This window comes from Phoenix dactylifera, chromosome 12 (genome assembly GCF_051530095.1).
Source record: "Phoenix dactylifera cultivar Ajwa chromosome 12, Ajwa_hap1_PhDact_Kaust_v1.1, whole genome shotgun sequence".
Lineage (NCBI taxonomy): Eukaryota > Viridiplantae > Streptophyta > Magnoliopsida > Arecales > Arecaceae > Phoenix > Phoenix dactylifera.
Window position 1 is genome coordinate 825,196 of NC_143201.1, and position 23,129 is coordinate 848,324.

The following is a 23,129-nucleotide window of genomic DNA, read 5'->3' on the forward strand; positions in this document are numbered from 1 at the left end:
TCGGTGCCCGGAGCAATTTCCGGCGATGTCCAGTAGGTTTTCACCCTGTTTTCACTAGGGTTTCCTCTTTTCTTCTCCTCCCCAACTTCCATTTTCCGCTCTTTTTAACTTTTATTTCGTTCTTCTGTGGGAATGGGTTTGGGTCCTGAGGAAGTGGGATCGAGCCTGTCGGGGGAGGAGTTGGAGCTGATCCGCTCCCGGTTCTTCTTCCAGCCCGGGTTTCGTCTTGAAACTGCGGGGCCGGAGGACAGGGTGACGCAGCCGCCCCCAGGTCGGATCGCGGTCTACCGCGAGACACTTTGGGCTGGCCTGCGCTTTCCCGCCCACGAGTTTGTGAGCCAGCTGCTGGCCGAGTACCAGCTCGTCCTGGCGCAGTTGGCTCCGAACTCGTGGAGGACCATAATCGGGTTCTTGTCCCTGTGCCTCGGGCACGGGATCCCGATCTCGGTAGGCCTCTTCCGCCGGTGTTTTCTGTTAAAGAAGAACCCGGCGGATGCAGGGTGGCTATACTTCGCCTTTCGGGGCGGTATGTCACTCTTCCAGGGTGCCCCTTCCTCGATTCATGAGTAGAAGGGGAAGTTTTTCTTCCTGGCGTCCGAGGCGCCTTGGGGGTTCGACCCGAGGTGGGGGAACCCTCGGTTGAAGACCCTCAATAAGCTCTCCGAGCCCTCGAGGAGGGAGCTGAGGACCCTGGACTCCGTGCGAGCCCTCGGGAGGGGCAACGACCTGACCGAGCTCCTGCGGGAGGACGCCCTGGCGAGCGTAGGTCTGAGCTCGGCGCGCCCCGAGGGTAAGGGTGGTTACATTATTTTATTTTTTCTTCGTTCTTTGCTTTTACTGTCACTGGTCTGACACTTAACGAAATTTTAATTTCAGATATTCCCCGCCTGCCGACCAGCAACACATCACTTTTCTCTCGCCTGAGGAGGCGAGAGGCCGAGGCCGGGGGAGCTAGGCCCCAGCCCCGGAAGAGGGCGAGGTCGGACGGCGCCTCCAGTTCAGCCGGCACGAGTGGCCCCGAGGCGGGGGCCCCTGCAGCCGACCCGAGGCGGGAGCGGGTCGTTAGTGATGCGGGCCCGTCGGCCCCTCCTTGCCCTGCCCCCCTTGCCCAGCGGGGGGAGTCGTCCATGGCCCCGCAGCAGCCAGAACCCGGGCTTGCTCGAGGCACTGAAGCGAGCGGCTCCGGGACCTCGGGCCCGGTCGTGCCAAGCTCTTTCCGGGCTTTCCGGGAGGAGTCGGTCGAGCCGGACTCCCCTATTCCCGAGGGGAGCTCGGCCTTTCAGGATGCCGAGGTTGCGCGCTTCATGTTGCGGCGTGCGGTACTTCCAGCGGACCGGGCCGTGTTCCGGAATGTTTCGCTGGAGGAGGTCGTTGGCAGCGCTTACTGCAACACCGCCCGGGTAAGCTTCCTTCTTAATTTCCTTGAGTTACTAGCGTACTTGTGTGCTTTTCAACTCACAATACCCTCGCTTCTTTCTTTTCAGCATATTCTCGAGCTCGACACCTTGGCGTTCATTGCCCACGGGTGTCGGGAAGAAGTCCGACAGCTCGGCCGACAGCTGGAGCCGGCCAAGAAAAGAGTCGCCGAGCTGGAGGCGGCGTTGGCCGCGGCCGAGGCTCGGTGGGCGGCCACCGAGGCTGAGCGCCTCGCTATGGCGGAGGGGCTCGAGGAGGAGAAGGCCGCCCACGCCCTAACCATGTCGGCCTTGCGCGGCACGGAGGCGCGCTTAGGGGAGGTCCAGGCCGAGGTCGCGGCCCTCAGGTATGAGGACGGGGTCTCCCGCCTCCGAATCGAGCAACTTGAGGCCCGGGAGAGGAGGGCACTCGAGCGAGCCGAACATGCCGTCGAGCTCTTCAAGGAGTCGCAAGAGTTCCGCGACATGTTGGAGGAGGAGACAGTGGACGGGTTCCTCCGAGGTTTCGAGAACTTCCGGGCTCAGATGCGCCGGTACTGCCCTCAATACGACCTCTCGACGATCCGTCCGAGGGAGGACCTGGGCCTGGGGTCCGACGTGGAAGCCCTCCCCGCCATTTTGACATCCGAGGCGGGGATATACGAAGAAGACCCCACCGAGCCTTCGACGGGGGTGGCCGAGGCGGTTGGCACCATAGAGGCGGCTCCGGCGGCCGAGACGGACACCGTCCCGGAGGCGGTACCCGAGGCCCCTGCACCCGACCCCGAGCCTGTGCCGGCTGAAAACCTCGAGATCATCAACGTGCCGGACGACCCCCCGGACGTTGCTCCCGCCGCTTAGGACTTAGCGTATTTTTCCTTTCTTTTTCATTGTATCCGAGGTCGGCTCTTAAATGGTCGACCTCCAATTTTGTAATCGGCCTTCGGCCTTCTGTTAATGAAAAACACTTTCATCATTATGTGTTTATCTTTCTTTTTTGTTGCGAACGAGGCTAGAGCCTTAGCTAACTGCCTCGACGACCTCTAACTTCACATCTTAGTTTTTGGGTTGCTTAACGAAGTTGTCCCCTTTCCCCGGGCTATGTCTTAGCCTTCTCGGGTTCCAGTCATTCCGACCAAAAGGAGCTCCGAGTCTTAGGTTTTTTAGAAAATTCCTCTAAGTCCCATAGCTCGGATCTAAGAATCGTGGAAGTCATCACGTTTAGCCTTTAGGAAAATCCCAAGGCCTCTAGGTCGGGCCTTAGCCCTTCAAGTAAGACCGGACTAGGTCTATGTCTGCTGCTATTCGGAGATTTTAGTCGGGTTTCCGAACTTAACTTCGAACCCCTCGTAGGGAGCGCGGGCTAATAAGTAAGTCATCGTCGAAGGCTTTCGTAGTTATCGTTCTCGGACTCTGCCGAGATCTCGGTGAGCAAGGCTGGGATTTCCAAAAAATGCCTTGGTATCCATGTTTGGCTGACACACTCGTGGTCGGGACCACTTTCTCAGCTAGATGTCGGAGTTTACGTAGAAGAACCGAGTTGGGCCCTAATTTATGAAGCCTTTGTACAGATTGCGGAGACTTGACGAACGGAGCCTGCATAATGTAGTTAGGGGGTCGATCTTAAGCCGACCCATTGGAGAGGCCCGACTTTGGAGCGAGACAAGACTCCAACGTTGGGATTCCGCTCAGCAGTATGTAGATAAAATTTGACAAGGAGGGCGTCTAGTTAGACGTACCTCTTGCATTCTCGGAGTTATGCTTCGCATGGTGGAGTAGGTTGCCTCCTTTCCTCGTCGACCTCCGGAGCCATTTTGACTTAAAGGGGGGCTCGGGTTTCTCACGGACCCAACAGCTCCCACCGAGGTTGAGAGGATTTGGCGAGGCATTATTGAATCGTAGCTCTCTGCGAGGTCGAGGGAGTTTCCGACCCCATGGTAGGACCTCGGGCGCCTCAACCTTGGTCGAGGGATCTTGCGTCAGGTCGGCGAGTCCGTGGACGCTTCGCTGACCTGTGGTGCCTCCCGAGGTCGAGGGAGTTTGGGACTCTACGGTCGGCCCTCGGGGCATCCCGGCCTTAGTCGAGGGATAGTTCGTCAGGTCGGCGGGTCTGGGCACGCTCTACCGACCTGCGACGCTTCCCGAGGTCGAGGGAGTCTGGTTCTCTACGGTCGACCCTCGGGGCATCCCGGCCTTAGTCGAGGGATAGTTCGTCAGGTCGGCGGGTCTGGGCACGCTCTACCGACCTGCGACGCTTTCCGAGGTCGAGGGAGTCTGGTTCTCTACGGTCGACCCTCGGGGCATCCCGACCTTAGTCGAGGGATCGCTCGTTTCGGGGATCGGGGATCGTCGACCGCTCTCGGGGGTCCGCTTCGTGGCGCCCCGGGTGGAGCCACCCTTTCCACCCCTTACGGCGCCTTCCCGAGGTCGAGGGAGTCTGGTTCTCTACGGTCGACCCTCGGGGCATCCCGACCTTAGTCGAGGGATCGTTCGTCAAGTCGGCGGGTCTGGGCACACTCTACCGACCTGCGACGCTTTCCAAGGTCGAGGGAGTCTGGTTCTCTACGGTCGACCCTCAGGGCATCCCGACCTTAGTCGAGGGATCGCTCGTTTCGGGGATCGGAGATCGTCGACCGCTCCCGGGGGTCCACTTCGTGGCGCCCCGGGTGGAGCCACCCTTTCCACCCCTCACGGCGCCTTCCCGAGGTCGAGGGAGTCTGGTTCTCTACGGTCGACCCTCGGGGCATCCCGACCTTAGTCGAGGAATCGTTCGTCAAGTCGGCGGGTCTGGGCACGCTCTACCGACCTGCGATGCTTCCCGAGGTCGAGGGAGTCTGGTTCTCTACGGTCGACCCTCGGGGCATCCCGACCTTAGTCGAGGGATCGCTCGTTTCGGGGATCGGGGATCGTCGACCGCTCCCGGAGGTCCACTTCGTGGCGCCCCGGGTGGAGCCACCCTTTCCACCCCTCACGGCGCCTTCCCGAGGTCGAGGGAGTCTGGTTCTCTACGGTCGACCCTCGGGGCATCCCGACCTTAGTCAAGGTAGGAGAACGAGCCGAGCTCGTCTGGTCAGAGAGGACCGTGCTCATAGGGGGAAGTTGATGGAGAACGAGCCGAGCTCGTCTGGTCAGAGAGGACCGTGCTCATAGATGGATGTTGATGGAGAACGAGCCGAGCTCGTCTGGTCAGAGAGGACCGTACTCATATCTTGACGTCTCGAGCATCCCTATAGCCGGGGCATCCCGACGAACCGGGGCATTCTGACCTTAGTCGAGGGAATTTTGCGCCAAGTCGATATTTCGTCGTCCTGCGATTCTTTCCGAGGTCGAGGGAGTTTGGGACTCTACAGTCGAGCCTCGAGGCATCCCGATTTTGGCCGGGGAATCTGAGGATCACAGACGACCCAATATTAGAAGAGAATTACAGCCATCAAGATAAGAGAATTATTTGCGAAAAGGAAGCTGAGTCCATTGTCCTGATTGTCTTGAACCCCTAGGGGTTTTACTGGTAGTACATTCGTAGATTCTCGGAGTTCCAGCTTCGCGGGATCAGGGTCCCCTCTAGGGACTTTAATTTATACGCCCCTGGTCGTTGTACCCGGGCGATCTGATACGGCCCCTCCCAATTTGGGGCGAGCTTTCCTTGCTCAGTCGGTTGAGAAGCCTCGGCTCTCCTGAGGACGAGGTCCCCCACTTTGAAGAGCTTGGGCTTGACTCTAGAGTTGTAGTATTGGGCCGTTCGCTGTTGGTATCTCGCCATGCGGACCCGGGCAACCTCTCTTGTCTCTTCGACGAGGTCCAAGTTGCTCCTGAGCTAGGAAGAATTGGTGTCGGGGTCGTAATGCTCCACCCTTGAAGAAGGCAGGCCGATCTCCAACGGGATGACGGCCTCGGTGCCGTATGCTAGGTTGAAGGGGGTCTCTCCCGTGGGCAGTCGGAACGTGGTCCGGTATGCCCAAAGGACATTGTACAAGTCCTCGACCCACTATCCTTTGGACCGATCAAGCCTAGCCTTGAGCCCCTGCAAAATAGTGCGGTTAGTTACCTCAGTTTCCCCGTTTGTCTGGGGGTGAGCGACTGAGGTGAAACGGTGATCAATGCCGAGCTCAGAGCAAAATTCTCTGAAACGAACATTGTCAAATTGTCGACCATTGTCAGATATAAGGATACGGGGTAGTCCGAATCTGCAGATTATGGACTTCCACACGAAGTCCCGCATCTTTTGCTCGGTGATCTGGGCGACGGGTTCGGCCTCGACCCATTTGGTGAAGTAGTCAATGGAGACGACCAGGAACTTTCTCTGTCCGGTGGCCAGGGGAAAGGGCCCCAGGATGTCGATCCCCCATTGGGCGAACGGCCAGGGGGCGATGATGGAGGTCAGCAGAGCTGAGGGTCGGCGCTGGACATTGGCGTTTCGTTGGAACCGATCGCACTTCCGGACGAAATCCGTTGCATCCTTCTGGAGTGTGGGCCAATAATATCCTTGTCGCAGGACTTTATGGGCTAGTGCCCGACCCCCCAGGTGATTTCCGCAGATCCCTTCATGGACCTCTCGGAGGGCATAGTCCGCCTCGGAGGGGCGGAGGCATCTGAGAAGGGGAGAAGTAAATGATCGTCGATAGAGTTTATTCTCGTACAAGACATACCGGGGAGCCTGACGCTTGATTCGGCGAGCCTCCATCTCATCGTGAGGCAGGATTCCATCCTGAAGGTAGCAGACGAGCCCATCGATCCAGCTTGGCTCGGAGTCGATGCACATGGTGGGCTCGGGTTCCTCCGTGCTGGGGATCTGAAGATATTCGAGCGCTGTTCCCTTGGGAAGCTCGCTCATGCGGGAGGTTGCCAATTTGGATAGCTGGTCTGCCCTGAGGTTCTCCGCTCTGGGAATATACTGAATATTGAAGGAACTCAGGGTAGATATGAGTTCCCGCACCTTTTGGAGATACTTTTGCATGGATGGCTCTTTAGCTTCGAAGTCTCCTTGTATCTGGTTCACTACCAGCTGGGAGTCGCTGAAGGCCGTCAGGTCTTCCACTTTTAGTTCTTTCGCCAGCTTAAGCCCGGCGATGAGAGCCTCATACTCGGCCTCATTGTTCGAGGCCGGGAATTCAAGGCGCAAAGCTTGTTCTGCCACCACTCCGTCTGGACTGGTGAGGATGAGTCCGGCCCCGCTACCCCCCGAGGTCGAAGACCCGTCCGAGTGCAGGACCCATGGCTGCCTCGGGGCCTCCTCTACGGATTCGGGTGGCCTCTCGGGGTCGTCCGGAAGGGTGCATTCCACGATGAAGTCGGCGAGTATCTGAGCTTTGATAGCCGGCCTGGGCCGATATTCGAGGTCGAATTCTCCGAGCTCGACCGCCCATTTGGCGATCCTCCCTGCACGATCCGACCTCTGCAATATTTGCTTCATAGGCTGGTCGGTCAATATGGCTATCGTGTGGGCTTGGAAGTAAGGCCTGAGTCTCCGAGCCGAGATGATGAGAGCGAAGATGGTCTTCTCAAGTTTAGAATATCGGGTCTCAGGATCCCTGAGAACCCGGCTGGTGTAATAGACCGGCTTTTGGAGCTTGTCCTCTTCCCGGACGAGGACTGAGCTTACTGCAGCTGGGGAGACGGCCAGATATAAGTAAAGGACCTCGCCTTTCTGGGGCTTGGTGAGCAGCGGGGGAGAGGCCAGAAGGCTCCGAAGCTCTTCAAAGGCCTGCTGGCATTCTTCTGTCCACCGGAAGTCTTTCGGCCGTTTAAGGCTCTTGAAGAAGGGGAGGCATCGCTCGGCTGACCGAGAGACGAACCTTCCCAGGGCGGCAACCCGCCCCGCGAGCCGTTGCACCTCCTTAACTGTCTTTGGAGGCGACATCTCTTGCAGTGCCCGGATCTTCTCCGGGTTGGCTTCAATTCCGCGCTGGGTCACTATGAAACCCAGGAACTTGCCCAAGGTGACCCTGAACGCGCACTTCGCCGGGTTGAGTTTCATTTGATATCTTCTGAGCTTGGCGAATGTCTCGTTGAGATCGGCTATGTGGCGTTCCGCCGCCCGGCTCTTTACCAACATGTCGTCCACATAGACCTCCATGTTCCGGCCGATCTGGTCTTTAAAAATTTGGCTGACCAGTCTCTGATAGGTGGCCCCAGCGTTCTTCAGGCCAAAGGGCATCACCTTGTAGCAGTAGGTGCCCTTGTCGGTGATGAAGGCCGTCTTCTCCTCGTCTTCTGGCGCCATTCGGATTTGATTGTATCCTGAAAAGGCGTCCATAAAAGTTAGCAGTTGGTGTCCTGAAGTGGAGTCGACGAGCTGGTCGATGCTCGGAAGGGAGAAGCTGTCTTTTGGGCAGGCCTTGTTCAAGTCGGTGTAGTCCACGCACATACGCCATTTTCCGTTGGCCTTCTTTACGAGGACTATGTTGGCGAGCCAGTCCGGGTAGGAGACCTCCCGGATGAAACCGGCTCCGAGGAGCTTGTCCACTTCTTCAGCTGCCGCCCGTTGTCGTTCCGGAGCAGAGCCTCTTTTCTTCTGCTTTACAGGCCTGCTGGTCGGCCTTACCTGGAGTCGGTGGACCATGACTCCAGGGTCAATTCCCGGCACGTCCGCAGGCGACCAGGCGAAGACGTCAGCGTTGTCCCGCAGGAAGCTGACAAGGCAATCCCTCTCGCGAGCGCCGAGGCCGGAGCCGACCTGCACAGTTAGCTCAGGAAAATTTTCTTGTAGTGGGATTTGAATAAGGAGCTCACCGGGCTCGACTTGCTTCTTCCAGAGGGTGTCCCTCGCATCGAGGGTTTCTATGGGCAGCGAAGGGCCCATCGGGTGGTCCGGCGCCTCGGCTGGTTGCTTTACTGTGTGGGCCGCCATGTAGCATTGCTTGGCGACCAGCTGGTCTCCGCGGACCTCGCCTACTCCTTGGTCGGTGGGGAACCGCATGAGCAAATGGCGAGTTGAAACCACGGCTCGAAGGGCATTTAGCCCTGGGCGCCCAAGGATGGCGTTGTAGACCGAGGGCAGACGGACCACCAGGAGGTCCATCCTCACAGTGCTCTCCCGGGGGGCGAGGCCGACTGTGACAAGGAAGCTGGCCTCACCCTCAACCGGGACTGCATCTCCGGTAAACCCAACCAACGGGGCATTGACTCTCCGGAGATGCCCTTCTGTCAATCCCATTTTCTGGTAGGCATGATAATACAAAATGTTGGCTGAGCTTCCATTGTCAACTAGGACACGCTTTACATCAAACCTATTTACAATCATAGAGATGACCACAGCATCATCATGGGGGGTTTCGACCCCTTCTAAGTCCTCGTCCGAGAATGAGATGGCTTCACCAGTACGTAGGCGCTTCGGGGGTGCTCCCTGGGCGGCCGTTCCTGCCGAGGCCCGCCCGATCATGTTGATGGTGCCGGCGATGGGCCTGTTGTCGCCCGGATTTCCGGTTGGTGCGACATTCTCCGCCGGCCTCCTTTCCTCAGGTCGGTTCCTCACGAACCGGTTGAGTACTCCCCGTCGGATGAGCGCTTCTATCTCATCCCGGAGTTGGTAGCAGTCCTCCGTGTCGTGCCCACGATCTCGGTGGAAGCGGCAATACTTCCTGGGATTCCGGGGGAATCCCGTGTCTCGCATAGGAGGCGGGGGTCGGAAGAAGTCCCGACCCTCGATTTCCATCAGGATCTCGGCCCGGGGAGCGTTGACGGGTGTGTAGTTCTCGTACTTTCCCGGGTACGTCCGAGGCCGTGGTGGGGACCTTGGCCGAGGAGGGGTCCTTTGCTGAGATCGCCTCTGCTGTCGGGGCGGACTTCTCAGTCTGGGGAGGTTCTTCTCTCGGCGGGGGGATCGGCTCCTTTGTCGGCCGCGCTCCTCGCGGCGTTTCTTCTGCTTCTTGGAGGCGGGCTCAATTGCCCCCCGCCTAGATGCAACTGCCTCCTCGGCCTTGGCATACTTCTGGGCTCGGGCCAATATTTCAGTGAAGTCGGCCGGGAAGCTCTTCTCGATGGAAAAGAGGAATCGGTAGGAGCGAACCCCAGTCTTCAGAGCCGACATAGCTATCGACTGGTCTAGCTCGCGAACCTCCCATGTGGCGGCGGTGAAGCGGTCCAGGTACTCCTTGAGGGACTCCCCCTCTTTCTGTTTGATGTCGAGGAGGGAGTCCGACGTCCGTCGCTGGCGCCGGCTGGCAGCGAAGTTGGTGGCGAACTGCCTGCCGAGCTGCTCAAAAGAGGACACCGTATTCGGCTTCAGTCCAGAAAACCAAAGCCGAGCGGTCCCTCGGAGGGTCGCTGGGAAGGCCTTGCAGAGTATGGCCTCCGAGGACCCTTGTAGGGCCATGAGGGCCCGATAGCTCTCCAGGTGGTCGAGAGGGTCGGTCGTCCCGTTGTAGGGTTCCACCTGAGGCATTTTGAACCTCGCGGGAACCGGCTCATCCTCGATCTGGCGGGAGAAGGGGGACTTGGTGGTGAACTCAAAGTCTCCCTCTTGTCTTGCCTTCTTGCTGTGGAGCGCCGCAATCTGACGCTCCAGATGCTCAACTTTCCGGTCGAGCTCCCCCACCCGTGGGATTGTCGCCGTAGTTTGCGCCGGCTCACGGTGATCTGGGGCTGACTCTGCCTCAGAAAGTTGTGGTCTCCGATCGAAACCTTCTCCCGGTAACTCCCTCCGGGGAGAAGCTCGTTCTCCGTTGTTGGCTCTAGAAGAGCCATGCAAGTTTTGGCTTGGAAAAACCGGGCCGTTGGGGAGACACTCCGGCGGGGCCTGAGCCCGTGGGGGGAGCGTAGGTAAGGCTTCCTCGCGCCGCAAACTCTGAACGGCGGCGGCCAAGGCCTGGACTTGCTGTACCAGGGCGTCGAACTGTTCCGGCTGGACCAGAGGAACTGGGTCAGCAGGAATTGGAGAGTTCTGGACAGAGTGTCCAGGGCTTTGCGGGGGACGCCGGGAGATGTTAGAGGCTCCCTTACTTCTCAACTTCATGACTGCTACTCGGGCCCTTCCTCTAGCGCCAACTGTTGCTGGAAATTGGACCCGGGGGCAGTTTTCGGTCGAGGAGAGGGAGCGGCGGTGAGTTCTCACGGCAGGGCGGCGGTCCGTCGGCGAGCGGCGTCCTCCGTCTGGGGCGGTCGGAGAGAAGGGGCGGCAGGTCCTCGTGGCGAAGCGGCGGTCCGTCAGTTGGCGGTGCCCTCCGTCCGGGTGCCTGCACACGAACCGGTGGCCGGGTTTTCCGGCGCCGGCCCTCCGACGCTCAAGTCAGGAAGGGGGCAAATAGTGTCGAAAAGGAGATAAATAATGTCTGTAGAGTATATCAATCTTCCAACCCCCTCCTGAGAGGCCAAGGCTCCCTTTTATAGGCGGGGGTTGGTTTACCTGCGATGTAACAGGGCGAGGCCGTAGTACGGCTCGGCATGTTGTTCAGGTCGGCGCATGGTCAGGCGAATCATTGCCCTGATGTCGGCGGTGAGGGCGTCGTATAACCCGAACTAGCACGCTGTCAGACGAATTATTGCATTGGTGTCGGAGGTATGGCCGAGATCGGAGACTTATCATAGTTGACTAGACTCTGCTGGGCTGATTTGCCGTGGAGAGCTGAGAGTCCGTAGATGACAGGAGCCATGCGCATTTATGGTGGAGTAAGCTGGAGATCCGCATTTATTGTGGAGTAAGCCGGAGATCCGCATTTATTGTGGAGTAAGCCGGAGATCCGCATTTATTGTGGAGTAAGCCGGAGATCCGCATTTATTGTGAAGTAAGCCGGAGATCCGCATTTATTGTGGAGTAAGCCGGAGAGTTACAGCGACCATGCGTAATAAATGCCAGAGGGGCGTCAGGGTATGGTCCTCGGCCAGACCTCTGAGACGCGCGGCCGTAGTAGGTGGCTGACAAGAGTAGACCTCGAACATCGGGGTTTTTCTTAGGCCGGAGGTCTCGAGGTCGGGCGTTCCGAAGTCGGACGCCGACTTCGGCCGTCCGGGGTCGGAATTTGTACGGCTTCTTAGGGGCATTTATGTCATTTGGGAAAAAATCTTATTCCCCCCAACAATATGTATACATGCATGTATAAAAAGAATATACACCTAAGTGTGGCACATTAAGATATTATCCTCTCCAGCCCCTCCAACTTCCTCTATCTCCTCTACCAGATCAAACCTCCACAATATACAGGGTGATGCATGGATAACCTAAACCAGCATCAAAGTATTTGAAGAGGATTTAAATTATGAGAGGTGCACTTCAGAATACAGATATAAACCTATAGGTGGAAGCATAGCAACCAACTACAGAAGATATGAGTATCTAAACAGCACCTTGACTGCGTTTGTCAAACAATTGATGCCAAATGTATCTGGAAGACTTAAAACAATTTTCAATCTAAGAAGAGAGAGAGAGAGAGAGAGAGAGAGTAGAGAACATCTGGCAGTGCTTCTAATAATCATAGCACTTATTTTGCAGGCTTGGAGTCAATTACCCACCTGCATCATGAAGTGCAGCTACAACGAACTATTACCTCGCCTATCTCTGACAATTTGGCTTCAATCACCCTTCACTCAAAAGCATTCCACTTGCTACTGTGACAAAGGCTGACGCAGCAATGCGAATGAGACTCAAATAAATAATTGAGTAAAAGTTAAACATCATCTCCAATGCTTCCAATGGAAGCTTTAGCCATTAAGTAATATTAGAATTGAAACTACTATATATTGGACTTCAAGATTGAGCAGCCACACATCTCTAAACTACGTAACCTTCAGTTAGGTCGTGACTTACAATAATCATACTACAAGTTTAATTCCATGGCAGAAGCTATGCTTCTCACTCAAACAATTTCCAGTCAGTCTTCACTGCCTGGACAAACTGAAACAAATATTTAAGATAATTAAAAGAGAGAGAGAGAGAGAGAGAGAGAGAGAGAGAGAGAAATTGGCCTAGGCTATCGTTATTCTCGAGTCAAAATCTTCTGCTGGTAAGCAATGAACGGTGCATAGATTGAAATGCTGTAGGGACTGCAAGGAACTGAAGCACACAATATAATGTTTAGGCACCCACCCCAGATAGCTCTTTCTCTGATGTCGACAGCACTAGTTTCTGGGGCTGCATTGCAAAGAAAATGTTTAGACACTCTTCTAAATATAGAAAAAAAAGAATTAAATTTTAGCATGAACAAATAAAAAGCTGCAGAAGGTTCAAAGATGTGTTCAATGTTGTAATTCTATATTTCATGCATCATGCCTATATAGGATCTAACAGACATTCCTCAAACCATCATTGGAATGTTTGCAGCTCGGTTTAATGTCTGATTAAACTTCTGTATATATGAATTCTTCTTTTGAAAGTAAATACAATAAAAGGCCAAATAAGATGGTGAGGTCATGTGCATCTAAGACTACAAATGACCCACTTAGGAGAGAAGCTTAAATTTCATAAAACAGTGGAAAGTTGAATGAAGTACTTTAATTGGATTTTATAGTTTCCAATGTCAGCTGATATAACCCATGATAGGTAACAGCACAACAGAGGAAAAAAAGCCATCCTCCAATACTGAAAACACCTCAAGACATTGTATACTATAGAAATAATAAAGATTCTCAACTTCTAGTGTTTATCCTACTGTTTAATCTAAACATCAAACGAGCACTGTTTTATTTTCTAAACAAAAGTATGCCTTAGGTGCATGTCAATGGAGATACGATATTGCAGAGGGGAGTAATTAAATACTCACTGCAGCCAAATCCTTCTCATGCTTAGGTATGAAGGCAGTATCTACCTTTCCATTTCTAAAGTCCTGCAATTCCATATGCACGCATTTAAAGCAAGTTAGAAATTAGAAGTTCCGCCTTGTGATTTTCTCTGCATTTATGTGGACCAATTAGGTACAAATTCCTGCAGAATTGAATCCAGAATCTTCATACCTCAATATCAAGAATTAACTTATGGTATTCAATGGTTGTAGGAATTCCTGTGGAAGGATGAAACTGATGATCAGTTATGGAGCACAAAATAAATACAATTATCAGAAAAATGAGAGTGCACTCCCTTACAAATTCTCCACAATTATCACACACTAAAATAGTGAAAGTGGAGGATGGCTCAAAGTAGCGAAAAAGGAAGCCTTACAGCTACAACTATAGACTGTATGCTAACTTCCCACATTCTGGTAGCAAGGAGGATCACAAAATTCTCCTTGCACATGAAAAGATATACATTCTTTTTGTAAAATAAAGTACCAAATCCAAGGTTCGCCGTCTCGGTACTGTACCCCGTACCGGTGCCACACTAGCACAATGTCGGTACGGTACGGCACGGAATTTTTTTGACATACCGAGTGTTGGTACGTCACCCATATCAGGTACCGATACCAAATCAGTATGGTACGCCGTGTACTGCCCAGTTCAAGCCGGTACGACGTACCATAATCAAATCTACAGATCAACATATTTTATATAAGGCAAATATTATTCTCCTTTCATCAAGAACAAAGCACAACAATGCAGAAAAGTGGCATGAATTTGGGGGAAAATCGGAGGCAAAGCTGGTTAACTCATGCAAAAGCACACCTACTAGAAGATGCAAAATTAAAGTAAAAGATAGGCAGGGAGAGGCAAGAATATGACTGCATAACAAGAGATAATGCCAAAGAAAGTACTTGCATTTCCAACAGATTACAAGTGGCTCAAAAGCATTTAATGGAGTTCACATGGTCACAAAGATTCTGGTGCATCCACTTGGTGTGGTACTTTATAAATGATAATATATCATGCAAAAATATTCATCGAGAGATACTAAAAGTAATGTTAAATATCCTTCAGTTCACCAAATTCATTACAAGCCTGCTAACCTGTTATTATCGTGTCATCAAGAGCTCTTTTCATTCGTTCTATTGCTTTTTCCCTGGTTGGTGCCCACACAATAAGCTAAATGAAGAGCACAATTATCAGAATGTTACAAGTGGTTTTCAGGAAAAAATTGAGCAAAATCTATAGCTGTAAAAAGTAGGAGCAGATTAACCTTATATACAGCATTATGCTGAAGTTTTTTATTAAGATGTTTAGCTATGCGAATTATAAATGGCAAGCAAGAAATACAGGTACCTTTCCTAGCAAGGAGTCATAGCTTGGGGGAACCACATAGCCTGGATAAACATGACTATCTATTCTCACAAATGGACCTCCAGAGGGCAAGTATGATGTAATCTTTCCTGAAATTTCAAAAGTAAAGTGTAATCATATAAATAGCTCCTGAAGGTAAATTTATCAGAAGTTTTAATCTGGTTGTTTATGTAATAATAAATTTTGTCGACCAAAATAAAAAATGGTAAGACAAAGAATCAGCATAACAAAAGCATTAAAATGAAACTTAGTTTCTTTACAAATCAAATAACATCATTGCAATCCATAAAACAGTAGAAGCTTGAAGGCAAAATGCAGGTGAAAATCACATACCATAAAAATTGGTTTTTTTTTTTTTTTTTTTTTTTGGGTGGGGGGGGAGATGATAATTAAACCAAATTTCATACTAAAATTCATGCAAAATCCAACCTGTGTCTAATATTTAGGCTTCCCATATGATTACTACTCAACAAACAAGAAGAGAGAAATACCAGGCCCTGGACGAAATCCTTTGAAGGCGTCTTCTGCATTAATCCGGCATTCAATTGAATGTCCTCTAAGAACAATGTCTTCCTGTAGGTGGCAAATATTATGATGTATAATGAAATAAAGCTGTAATTGATTATCATAATGAACTTCCAAAAACAAGGTTTACCTGCTTGTATGTCAGCCTCTCTCCAAGAGCAACTCGAACCTGTTCTTCAATCAAGTCGGTTGAGGAAATCATTTCAGTGACAGGGTGCTCTACCTGGTTTTATCGGGAAAAAGGAAAAGTTTTATATGCAAAACATTGGGCAACTTCAGAAGAAACAAGCATGAACCATAGATAGCATCCATACCTGGATCCTGGTGTTCATTTCCATGAAGTAGAAGGAACCTCTTTCATCCAAGAGAAATTCCACAGTTCCAACACCAATGTAACCTATAGATGCAGCAGCTGCTACAGCTGCATCACCCATAGCTTTCCGTAGCTCAGGGGTCAATGCAGGGGATGGTGCTTCTTCTAGGAGCTTCTGATTCCTTCTCTGTCAGACACATCACAAGTCAACTTTATGTCAAGAGCTTGGTATGGTGTTCATGAACAATAAACGGCTTTATAAATTACAACCATTGCAGAATACTATAAAAACATATCAGTGATAGAATAAAAGGAGATTTCTTGCACTAATATTCCTCATATCCATGTGGAAGAAGAATGTTAAACAAGTGAATTACTTTTACAAGGTGCGGGCATTGATTTCAAAGTTGATCCAAATAATTATACATACTTACTCAAGATTAAGGCATGCAAGTTCCTGTTGTTAGGCAAATTATTGCACTATATTTGTCATGTTATAGTATTTTCCTTTTTCTGCCTCTGCAAAGTAATGTCAAGAAATTGGTGCTTGGTTGGTCACGGCATTGTCACATAGCTTGAGCTACAGATTAAAATAACTGTCTCAGAATATGTGCTTGTAGTGCAACAATATGCACACATAGAAGCTTCTAAAGTAGGAGTCAACTGGAACTGGGACTGATTTCTGATAATGGCTCATAACAGGCATGGAAAGAGAGATTGAAAAAATAATGTTTCATTCATTGCCTCCAGCCCATTGGACCTCTCTTTGATCTTGGAAATTACATTCTTCATCAAGCCAATTTGGACCGAGTCAATATTATCAGCATGTATCCAAATATCTCGAAAATGCAGCATACATGTAGAACATGGATGACAAAACATCTATTTTATGCAAGAATACGAACATTTGATGTCTGGCTCTTTGCAGGATGAGAAAAAAAATGGAGGAAATGACCATCTCTATTAGTGTTAATGAGTTTGCTGTCAATCAGAATAGGATCTTCACTTTTATACTTCAATGCAATGACAACATCTATATTTTATTGCAAGAAAATGAAAATGAAGAAGAGAAATGTATTTTACGGTTCAAAAAAAAAAAAACTAATTTAAAATTCATCTTATCAATTCAGCTTAGAAAGTATAAAGTCAGAGATCAGATGTTTCGTCTCAATTACTATTCCGGTTCATTGTACCTGACAAATCAGTTGATTCAATCATGGGTCAATCTGCAGGAGGTTTTTCAACACTGGATAGAAGGCAAATAATGATGACAGATTATGTACCTGTATACTGCAATCACGCTCACCAAAATGAACAACATTCCCATACTTGTCTGCAAGAACCTGTGAAGCAAAACATGGGAGCTTTACAATCACATAATTCTTTGAGTTATTCATTTCGCAATTCTCATATTTCTCATCAGATAATCATGCAAACACTGTATTAGTAATTGATTATATAAATCTCATATTCTTGATCAAAAATTTTCATTGCTATTACAAATAAAAGGATTGAATGCATATTTTTGGGTTTTTGACCATACACTATGGTAGAAAAAGAAAGACATGCATGTACACATAAGCACACACAAGAATAGATGATTAATTCTTGTTTTCTTCCAAATAGTTATTTTATAATGGCCTTTATTAGTTGTAACCAAGGTTCGCCGTCTCAGTACCAGACCCTGTATTGGTACCATTCTATTATAGTATCGGTACGCAGTATGGTATGAGATAGCAAGATGTACCACGTGTTGGTACGGTACGAAAATGCATACCAGTTCGGTACCGATATGGTAGGATACATCCAGTACAGTATGGTGGTGACTGGTACGGCAAACCTTAGTTGTAACCATTATTCATTGATTTAATATTCCCTCATTATATCTATAATTTTCTATGTTGCAACAAATTGCAAAATTTTGCTTTAGTCAGATTAAATCCTGAATCTTGACCATGTAAGAATGTTCCGAAATGGTCCAAATCATATCGTAAACATCCAACAGTAATGAGTAAATCAGTGACACCAGAGTTGTAAGAGTAAATCAGCAATTTAACAAGCAATTCTTCTATTAAAAAGCCACAACCAATCTTGACTGAACAAACAATTTATTGCCACATGGAAAGCTTCTGAATATTCTTATACTTTACATTGCTGTTTAGCTGATATAGAAAATTAAACCAGCAATCAGAAGCTCTGCAAGTACCATTCTAGACAAGAAATGAATTAATTTCTAAAATTGTGAACCATGAAGTTGATGCTAAGTTGAACTACTTCAAAAACTAAGAAGCAATTCATTCTTCACATGTCCAAAAGCAATTTCTCCAAATTTAGGATATAACAGATAAGCAATATGTGCATTTTAACCTGGAACTCAATGTGCCTTGGATTCTGGATGTATTTTTCCAGGTAAACCCCATCATTTCCAAATGCTGCTGCTGCCTCGCTCTTAGCTTGCTGCACATATTAAGTGATTTTAGTTTAAGTAAAACTAAAATAAAATCTATGTACCCAAAGGACAAGAGAGAGAAAAAAGAAACAAGCCATCAGATGTTTGCGGCCAATGTCCATGAATTTGGCATATGATCTACCTGGAGCAACTTTACAAACTCTTCAGGTTTGTGAGCTAGACGCATTCCACGCCCTCCACCACCAGCAGTTGCCTACAAAGAATAAAATAGAAACTCATGACATGGATGAAACAATTCCAAGATCAACTTATGTAAGTTAGCGAAAGGGTTTTGGTTCCTATATCCACCCAGTGAGTAAACTCCTGTTGGCTCTGGGCACATAGCAGTGCTCAACAAACTTGAAATGCAGATAATAGAAAGTATAGCTCAACAAGAATCCTAGAAGCTAGCACACAGGGAGTTGACGGGAACCTAATTTAGTGTGAAAATACAGTTGCAATACAGTTGCAATATCATTGACACAGGTGGACATAAGAGTGTTTGACCAAGGTTTTCAGTCTCAGTAATGGACCCTATAGCAGTAGCTTACCAGCATGGATCAGGTCAGTGCAGTACATCCCCCTACCAACACATGGTATGCCATGGGAGGGAAGAATAAAATGAAAAATACTGATGGTGTTTTCTTAGCAGAACTAAAGCTCTTCCCATGCTATTATGTGAAAGCTTTGTTGACCTCATGGTATTACTTTCTATACCCTGTGGTTCAGTATGTCATTTGATTAAGCATGAACGATTATATGAACCAAAAACTGTTGTTGGAGTGAAACTGAAAAAACAGGATACCTTAATCATCACAGGGAAACCAATTTCATGTGCAAGCTTGACAGCCTCCTCAGTGGACTGCAACATTCAGCAGTGCTAGTGATTAGAATGCAAATAAGGAATAGCTATAATAACAGATCAAGGTTATGATGATGAAGCAGTCCATGATATTTAACAGCCAATCAAGATCCACAGAAAATTGCTGGTGTACCTGTAACAATCCATCACTTCCGGGTACAGTCGGGACGCCTGCTTTCTTCATTGTTTCTCTGGCTGTAGATTTATCACCCATGACTCGAATGCTATCAGGCTGGAGAAGGATACTCAAACAATCAAATCTCATAGTCCTATCTTAGGCAAGCAAGGAAAGATTTTTAAATTATTAACAACCGAAAAGTAAGATTACAAGGCTAATAGGAAAAATAATCATGAGGAATAGCTTTACTCACGTTGAAGCCAAGGAAACCATTATTTTCCCATCAACACAGTAAAAAAAAAAAAGAAGTACAAGGAAATTCTAGCATTCTATCATCAACTGCACTTCCAAGAGCAATAAGTCATTTAATTTAGGATCTGGTGTAAAATTAAGATATATGATTACAGGGCTCATCTGAATGTTTCATCAGACAGATATTTAAAAATTATAATCCCATGTATGAGTACCACCATTAGATCTGTACCACAGAGGACACTCCCAACATATATTGGCATTCTTGAGACATGATGAACAATCATATTGCTACATTTTGCATGCTTGAAAAGGTCGTTCCTTCCTTTGCAATTAAATGAAACAGTTATGCAGACACTGATTTGTTAAAGAAACCAAAATTTCTAGGGGGGGATTTGTCTCTCTCTCTCTGTCTCGAACCGCCAATGAAATTCTAGAGTGACATGGGTGCAAGGTCTTACACAAGCACTGAAGCATTGTCATTCATTGCATAAACTGGAACTGCAGATTCAAGAAAGAAGCAATGCCAAATGTAACCTCCTTACCACATAAATTTACTTCCAAGATATACCAAGTCTGCCTAAACTATGAGATATTTCAAAAATTAATGCACTCGAATTTGAGACAAAATTAGCACAAATTTGTCCAGTATCAGAATAATAATAATTGACAATCTAGAAATTCTAGAGCTTAGGCTTGTCCTAGTGGTCGCATTCCTTTGCTTAGCAACCGGAGGTTTAGGAAATCAAGAAATTCTATAGAATTTGCCTTCTACTTTTCTTTGTCCATATAAAGATCATAGTTTCATACACCAGCTGTTTGGGGAAAGGCAACTTACATTTGGCCCGATAAAGTTGATTCCATGCTCTTTGCATATATCAACAAAGCCAGCATTCTCAGCTAGGAAACCATACCCAGGATGCAACATAGTGCACCCCCGGCTAACAGCAGCAGATAAAACATTCGGAATGAATAAGTACCTGTCAAACAGGATGGAATATGAAAAATTAGCAAAGAAAAATTACATTTGAACACATAACATGTGACAGAAAAACAGTTAATAAAGAAAACATTTAACCAGTTGACAGTACAATTTTGTGCCATAGCACAGAAAAGAAATGTCTGGACATTAGAATAGAAAGACTTGGTATTTGGTTTTCAGTTAAGAATAGTGCTTACTTGACTAATACTAAAAATGAAAGGCATCACTTACGATTGGCTGCTAGCTGCTTCACCAATGCACACTGCCTCATCTGCGAGTCGCACATGAAGAGCATCCTGATCTATTGTGGAGTGCACAGCAACACAGGGAATCCCCATCTCATGTGCAGTTCGAATCACCCTGACTGCAATTTCTCCTCTATTTGCCACGAGAATCTTCTCATCACGGCAAGTTGCATTCAGAGCTCCTCCGCTTCCCTTTGATTTCCGGTTTGCACAAGCAGCTCTTTGCCTTGGAAAAAAGCTTATCTTGTGAAAGTTCGGAGCATCTCGCACTACAAAGGTACATTGTGAGCTCCTAATTCCTCTGGCTGGTCTGATGACTAACCCCTTTTGGCAAAAATAACGAGTTTAGACTAGTGATAAATAAGCCGAATGCATGGTAGACGATAGCAAATTCGTGAGTCTTTAGGCAGGGTTCCAAAACATAACATAAAAGGCAAAACAGAATATAGGGTTTGCCATCCAAAACACAGCAGCAAGTGTCAGCAATGAGCAGTACATCACGCAACTATGTATTGAAGAAACCTATCATACTAAAACTGTAGCATTTGACAATCAAAGAACGTTTCAAATAACCGATAATTCCAAGCAACATTGTAAGTCGCCTATTGGTCTTCAATAAAAAGCCAAACGCTTAAAACGAGACGAACTCAAAACGACCATGTAAGCATCACGCATGAAGCGATAAAAGGTTGCGAGGATCGTAAATCAGCGAGCAAGATTTAAATTGAACCAAAGGAGATGAATGTTTTGGATCAAAGCAGCAAAACAAGCAAAAAAGAACCATAACCCCACAAAAGTAGCAGACATACTGGTCCAGGAATAATTATGAAAAAGCCAAAAGAATCATAATAATAATAATAATAATAATTAGATTTAAAGAAAAAAAAAATCACGAGCTTGCTGAGGCTTCCTGGACTAACGCAAACCGTGCCCCGAAATTCTTCTTTAAAGGAAGGATGTTTCAATCTCGAACAATGACATCACCGCCAAATAGGTCCGAAATCCAGAACTAAAGACCACAAACGAAACGAATCTAAGCAACGCATAGCGACTTACAGGAGGCGAGCAGGCCGACTTGCAAGCGATAATGGAGTCCATCTTCGGATCAAATCCTGAAACAGGACGAAAAGAAATTATTACTGATCTCAGTTCGGGTAGAGAAAGAAGATTCTCCAGCGATCGAATCCGCGCAATGGTGGGAGAGATGGGCGGATCTGAAGAGAAGAGTACCATACCTGTCGGGGGATGACGAAGAGAGGTATCGAAGGATTAGAGGGGAGCACGAGATGGGTTTCCCAGGGGAGGGATTGAGAGTTAAATTGGGAGAAGCGAAGAGGAAAGGGATAAGGAGCGAGGAAGGGATCGATGATACCGAGAGAGGGTGGGGGTTGGAACGTTGGAAACTCCGAGGGTTTATCGGACTCGGGCTGTGCGACTGATGGTCGAAGGGTTTGATCCGAGGAGCGCCGGCGAGCGCTGAGCAGTCCGCTTCGAAGGAAAGTTTGTTTGAATTTTTCCTCACCAAGATTTTTTTTTTTTTTTTTTTTTGGTGCAAAACTGGACATGAACAAATGATTTCCAAAAAAATAATTTTTTATACATTTAGTTAATTATAAAAACAATATATTTTAAAATAGTTTATAATTAGTTGAGCATTTATTTTTGTTGAAAAAATTGTGTACAATATATATGACCTTTTTAATGAAGAAAAAATCTTACTTTATTTTATCTAAAAAATTAAAAATCTTTAAAAAAATATTCTAATTTTTAATTAGTAGAAATTGTACTTTTCTATATTTCATAAAGATTATTATATTTTTTAAAATGTGAGAATTTTATTTTTATGAAAAAGCTATTTTTTCATCTATTTTTTAAAGAATTAATTTTTTTTTGTTGACCTCACCTTCCCTCTTTCTTTTCATATGAATCAGACGAGCTCCGAGAGTTTTAGCAATGGATCAAGAAATGGACACTTAGAAGTGGATATGAATGACCTGTCCTGCCAAGTACCAATTACCTACTTGCTATATGGAAAGAACTCACTCTCAAATGATCAAAATAGTAAATTAGTTGACTTACACCATTTACGGTGCTTAATTATGTCAGACACTAAGCCAATTTGAGGGAAGCAATGAGAATACAACTCTTTAGTTGCACTTTTGAGTTATTAAAGTAATGATATTTTTTGATATCTTTTCTTGAGCAATGCCCATAATTTGAACCCTAAAACTTCTCTAAGAGCTTGGCTTAAATGGTAAATGTCAGTCAACCGAGCTAACAATTCTTTCTGCTGACCATTGTTGGGTTGTGTACTCCAAAATCGGTTGCTTGGGCATTGCACAAGAACTCAGTGATTTGCACCTTCATAAAATCCAACCCTTCTTATTGAAGAGCAGCTATGCTCTCATGTATGCAGAGGGCTACGCAGTGAACACTGATGGAGACACGTTATTTGGGTCACTCGCTATCAAGGCCGGCCCAACTCTTAGGCGAGTGAGGCGGTCGCCTAAGGCCCCGGCCCAAAGAAGGCCCACCGCAGGAAAGGGTTTAAAGACAAAATGAAAAGGAAAAAGGCTCCCTGTGAGTTCGCCTTAGACTGGCCCACTACAGGGAAGGCCTCAAAGACAAAACGGGCCTTAGGCCTCCAAATATATTGGGCCGCTCCTGCTCGCTACCATATTAATGCATAAGTGCAGAGCCTACCTTGTTTTGGTTGTATTCTCTAAAAAAAGGTGAGAAAATAAATAAAAGAATGATACTACTCATTTGGAGCCTATCTGGATTCAAGTATGGAGTATTATTAGACAAACTAATTTTTTACTTGAAAGCAAGGGAAAAACCAACAACAAAACACAAGCATCTTGGGAAAGAAAGCTCACCCATTGGCCTCCACATATCCTAAAATTCGCAAA

At 47.8% G+C, this 23,129-nt stretch overlaps 2 protein-coding genes across 2 annotated transcripts; one reads left to right on the forward strand and one right to left on the reverse strand.

The window, feature by feature from the left end:
• The first annotated feature begins 375 nt into the window (after positions 1-375).
• LOC149751491 (uncharacterized) lies at positions 376-11,949 on the forward strand. Its single transcript, XM_089926583.1, has 3 exons — positions 376-790; positions 877-2,237; positions 11,818-11,949. The coding sequence occupies exons 2-3, from the start codon at positions 1,128-1,130 to the stop codon at positions 11,947-11,949; spliced, it is 1,242 nt and encodes a 413-aa protein (XP_089782709.1). The 5' UTR covers positions 376-790; positions 877-1,127.
• Positions 11,950-12,041: 92 nt separating this feature from the next.
• LOC103713133 (biotin carboxylase 2, chloroplastic-like) lies at positions 12,042-21,782 on the reverse strand. Its single transcript, XM_008799953.6, has 17 exons — positions 21,453-21,782; positions 21,274-21,329; positions 20,204-20,541; positions 19,829-19,970; positions 18,754-18,852; positions 18,564-18,620; positions 17,901-17,972; positions 17,677-17,766; positions 16,593-16,652; positions 15,311-15,496; positions 15,127-15,219; positions 14,963-15,044; positions 14,454-14,560; positions 14,201-14,276; positions 13,275-13,321; positions 13,085-13,147; positions 12,042-12,456 (listed from the first exon to the last, which is right to left on the reverse strand). Exons 2-17 carry the CDS (start codon positions 21,313-21,315, stop codon positions 12,400-12,402), a joined length of 1,611 nt encoding a protein of 536 aa, XP_008798175.3. The 5' UTR covers positions 21,316-21,329; positions 21,453-21,782; the 3' UTR covers positions 12,042-12,399.
• Positions 21,783-23,129: the final 1,347 nt, after the last annotated feature.

Bases quoted from the DNA above. Each gene is read 5' to 3' on its own strand.
- LOC103713133 (XM_008799953.6), bottom strand. From the start codon at position 21,315: ATGGACTCCATTATCGCTTGCAAGTCGGCCTGCTCGCCTCCT. The intron at 15,497-16,592 runs GTACATAATCTG...TGTGTCTGACAG, and splicing joins AGCGTGATTGCAGTATACAG to AGAAGGAATCAGAAGCTCCT. The intron at 12,457-13,084 runs GTGAGTATTTAA...TTTGCAATGCAG, and splicing joins ATGAGAAGGATTTGGCTGCA to CCCCAGAAACTAGTGCTGTC.
- LOC149751491 (XM_089926583.1), top strand. From the start codon at position 1,128: ATGGCCCCGCAGCAGCCAGAACCCGGGCTTGCTCGAGGCACTGAAGCG. The intron at 2,238-11,817 runs GTTGCTCCCGCC...CTTATTTTGCAG, and splicing joins TGCCGGACGACCCCCCGGAC to GCTTGGAGTCAATTACCCAC.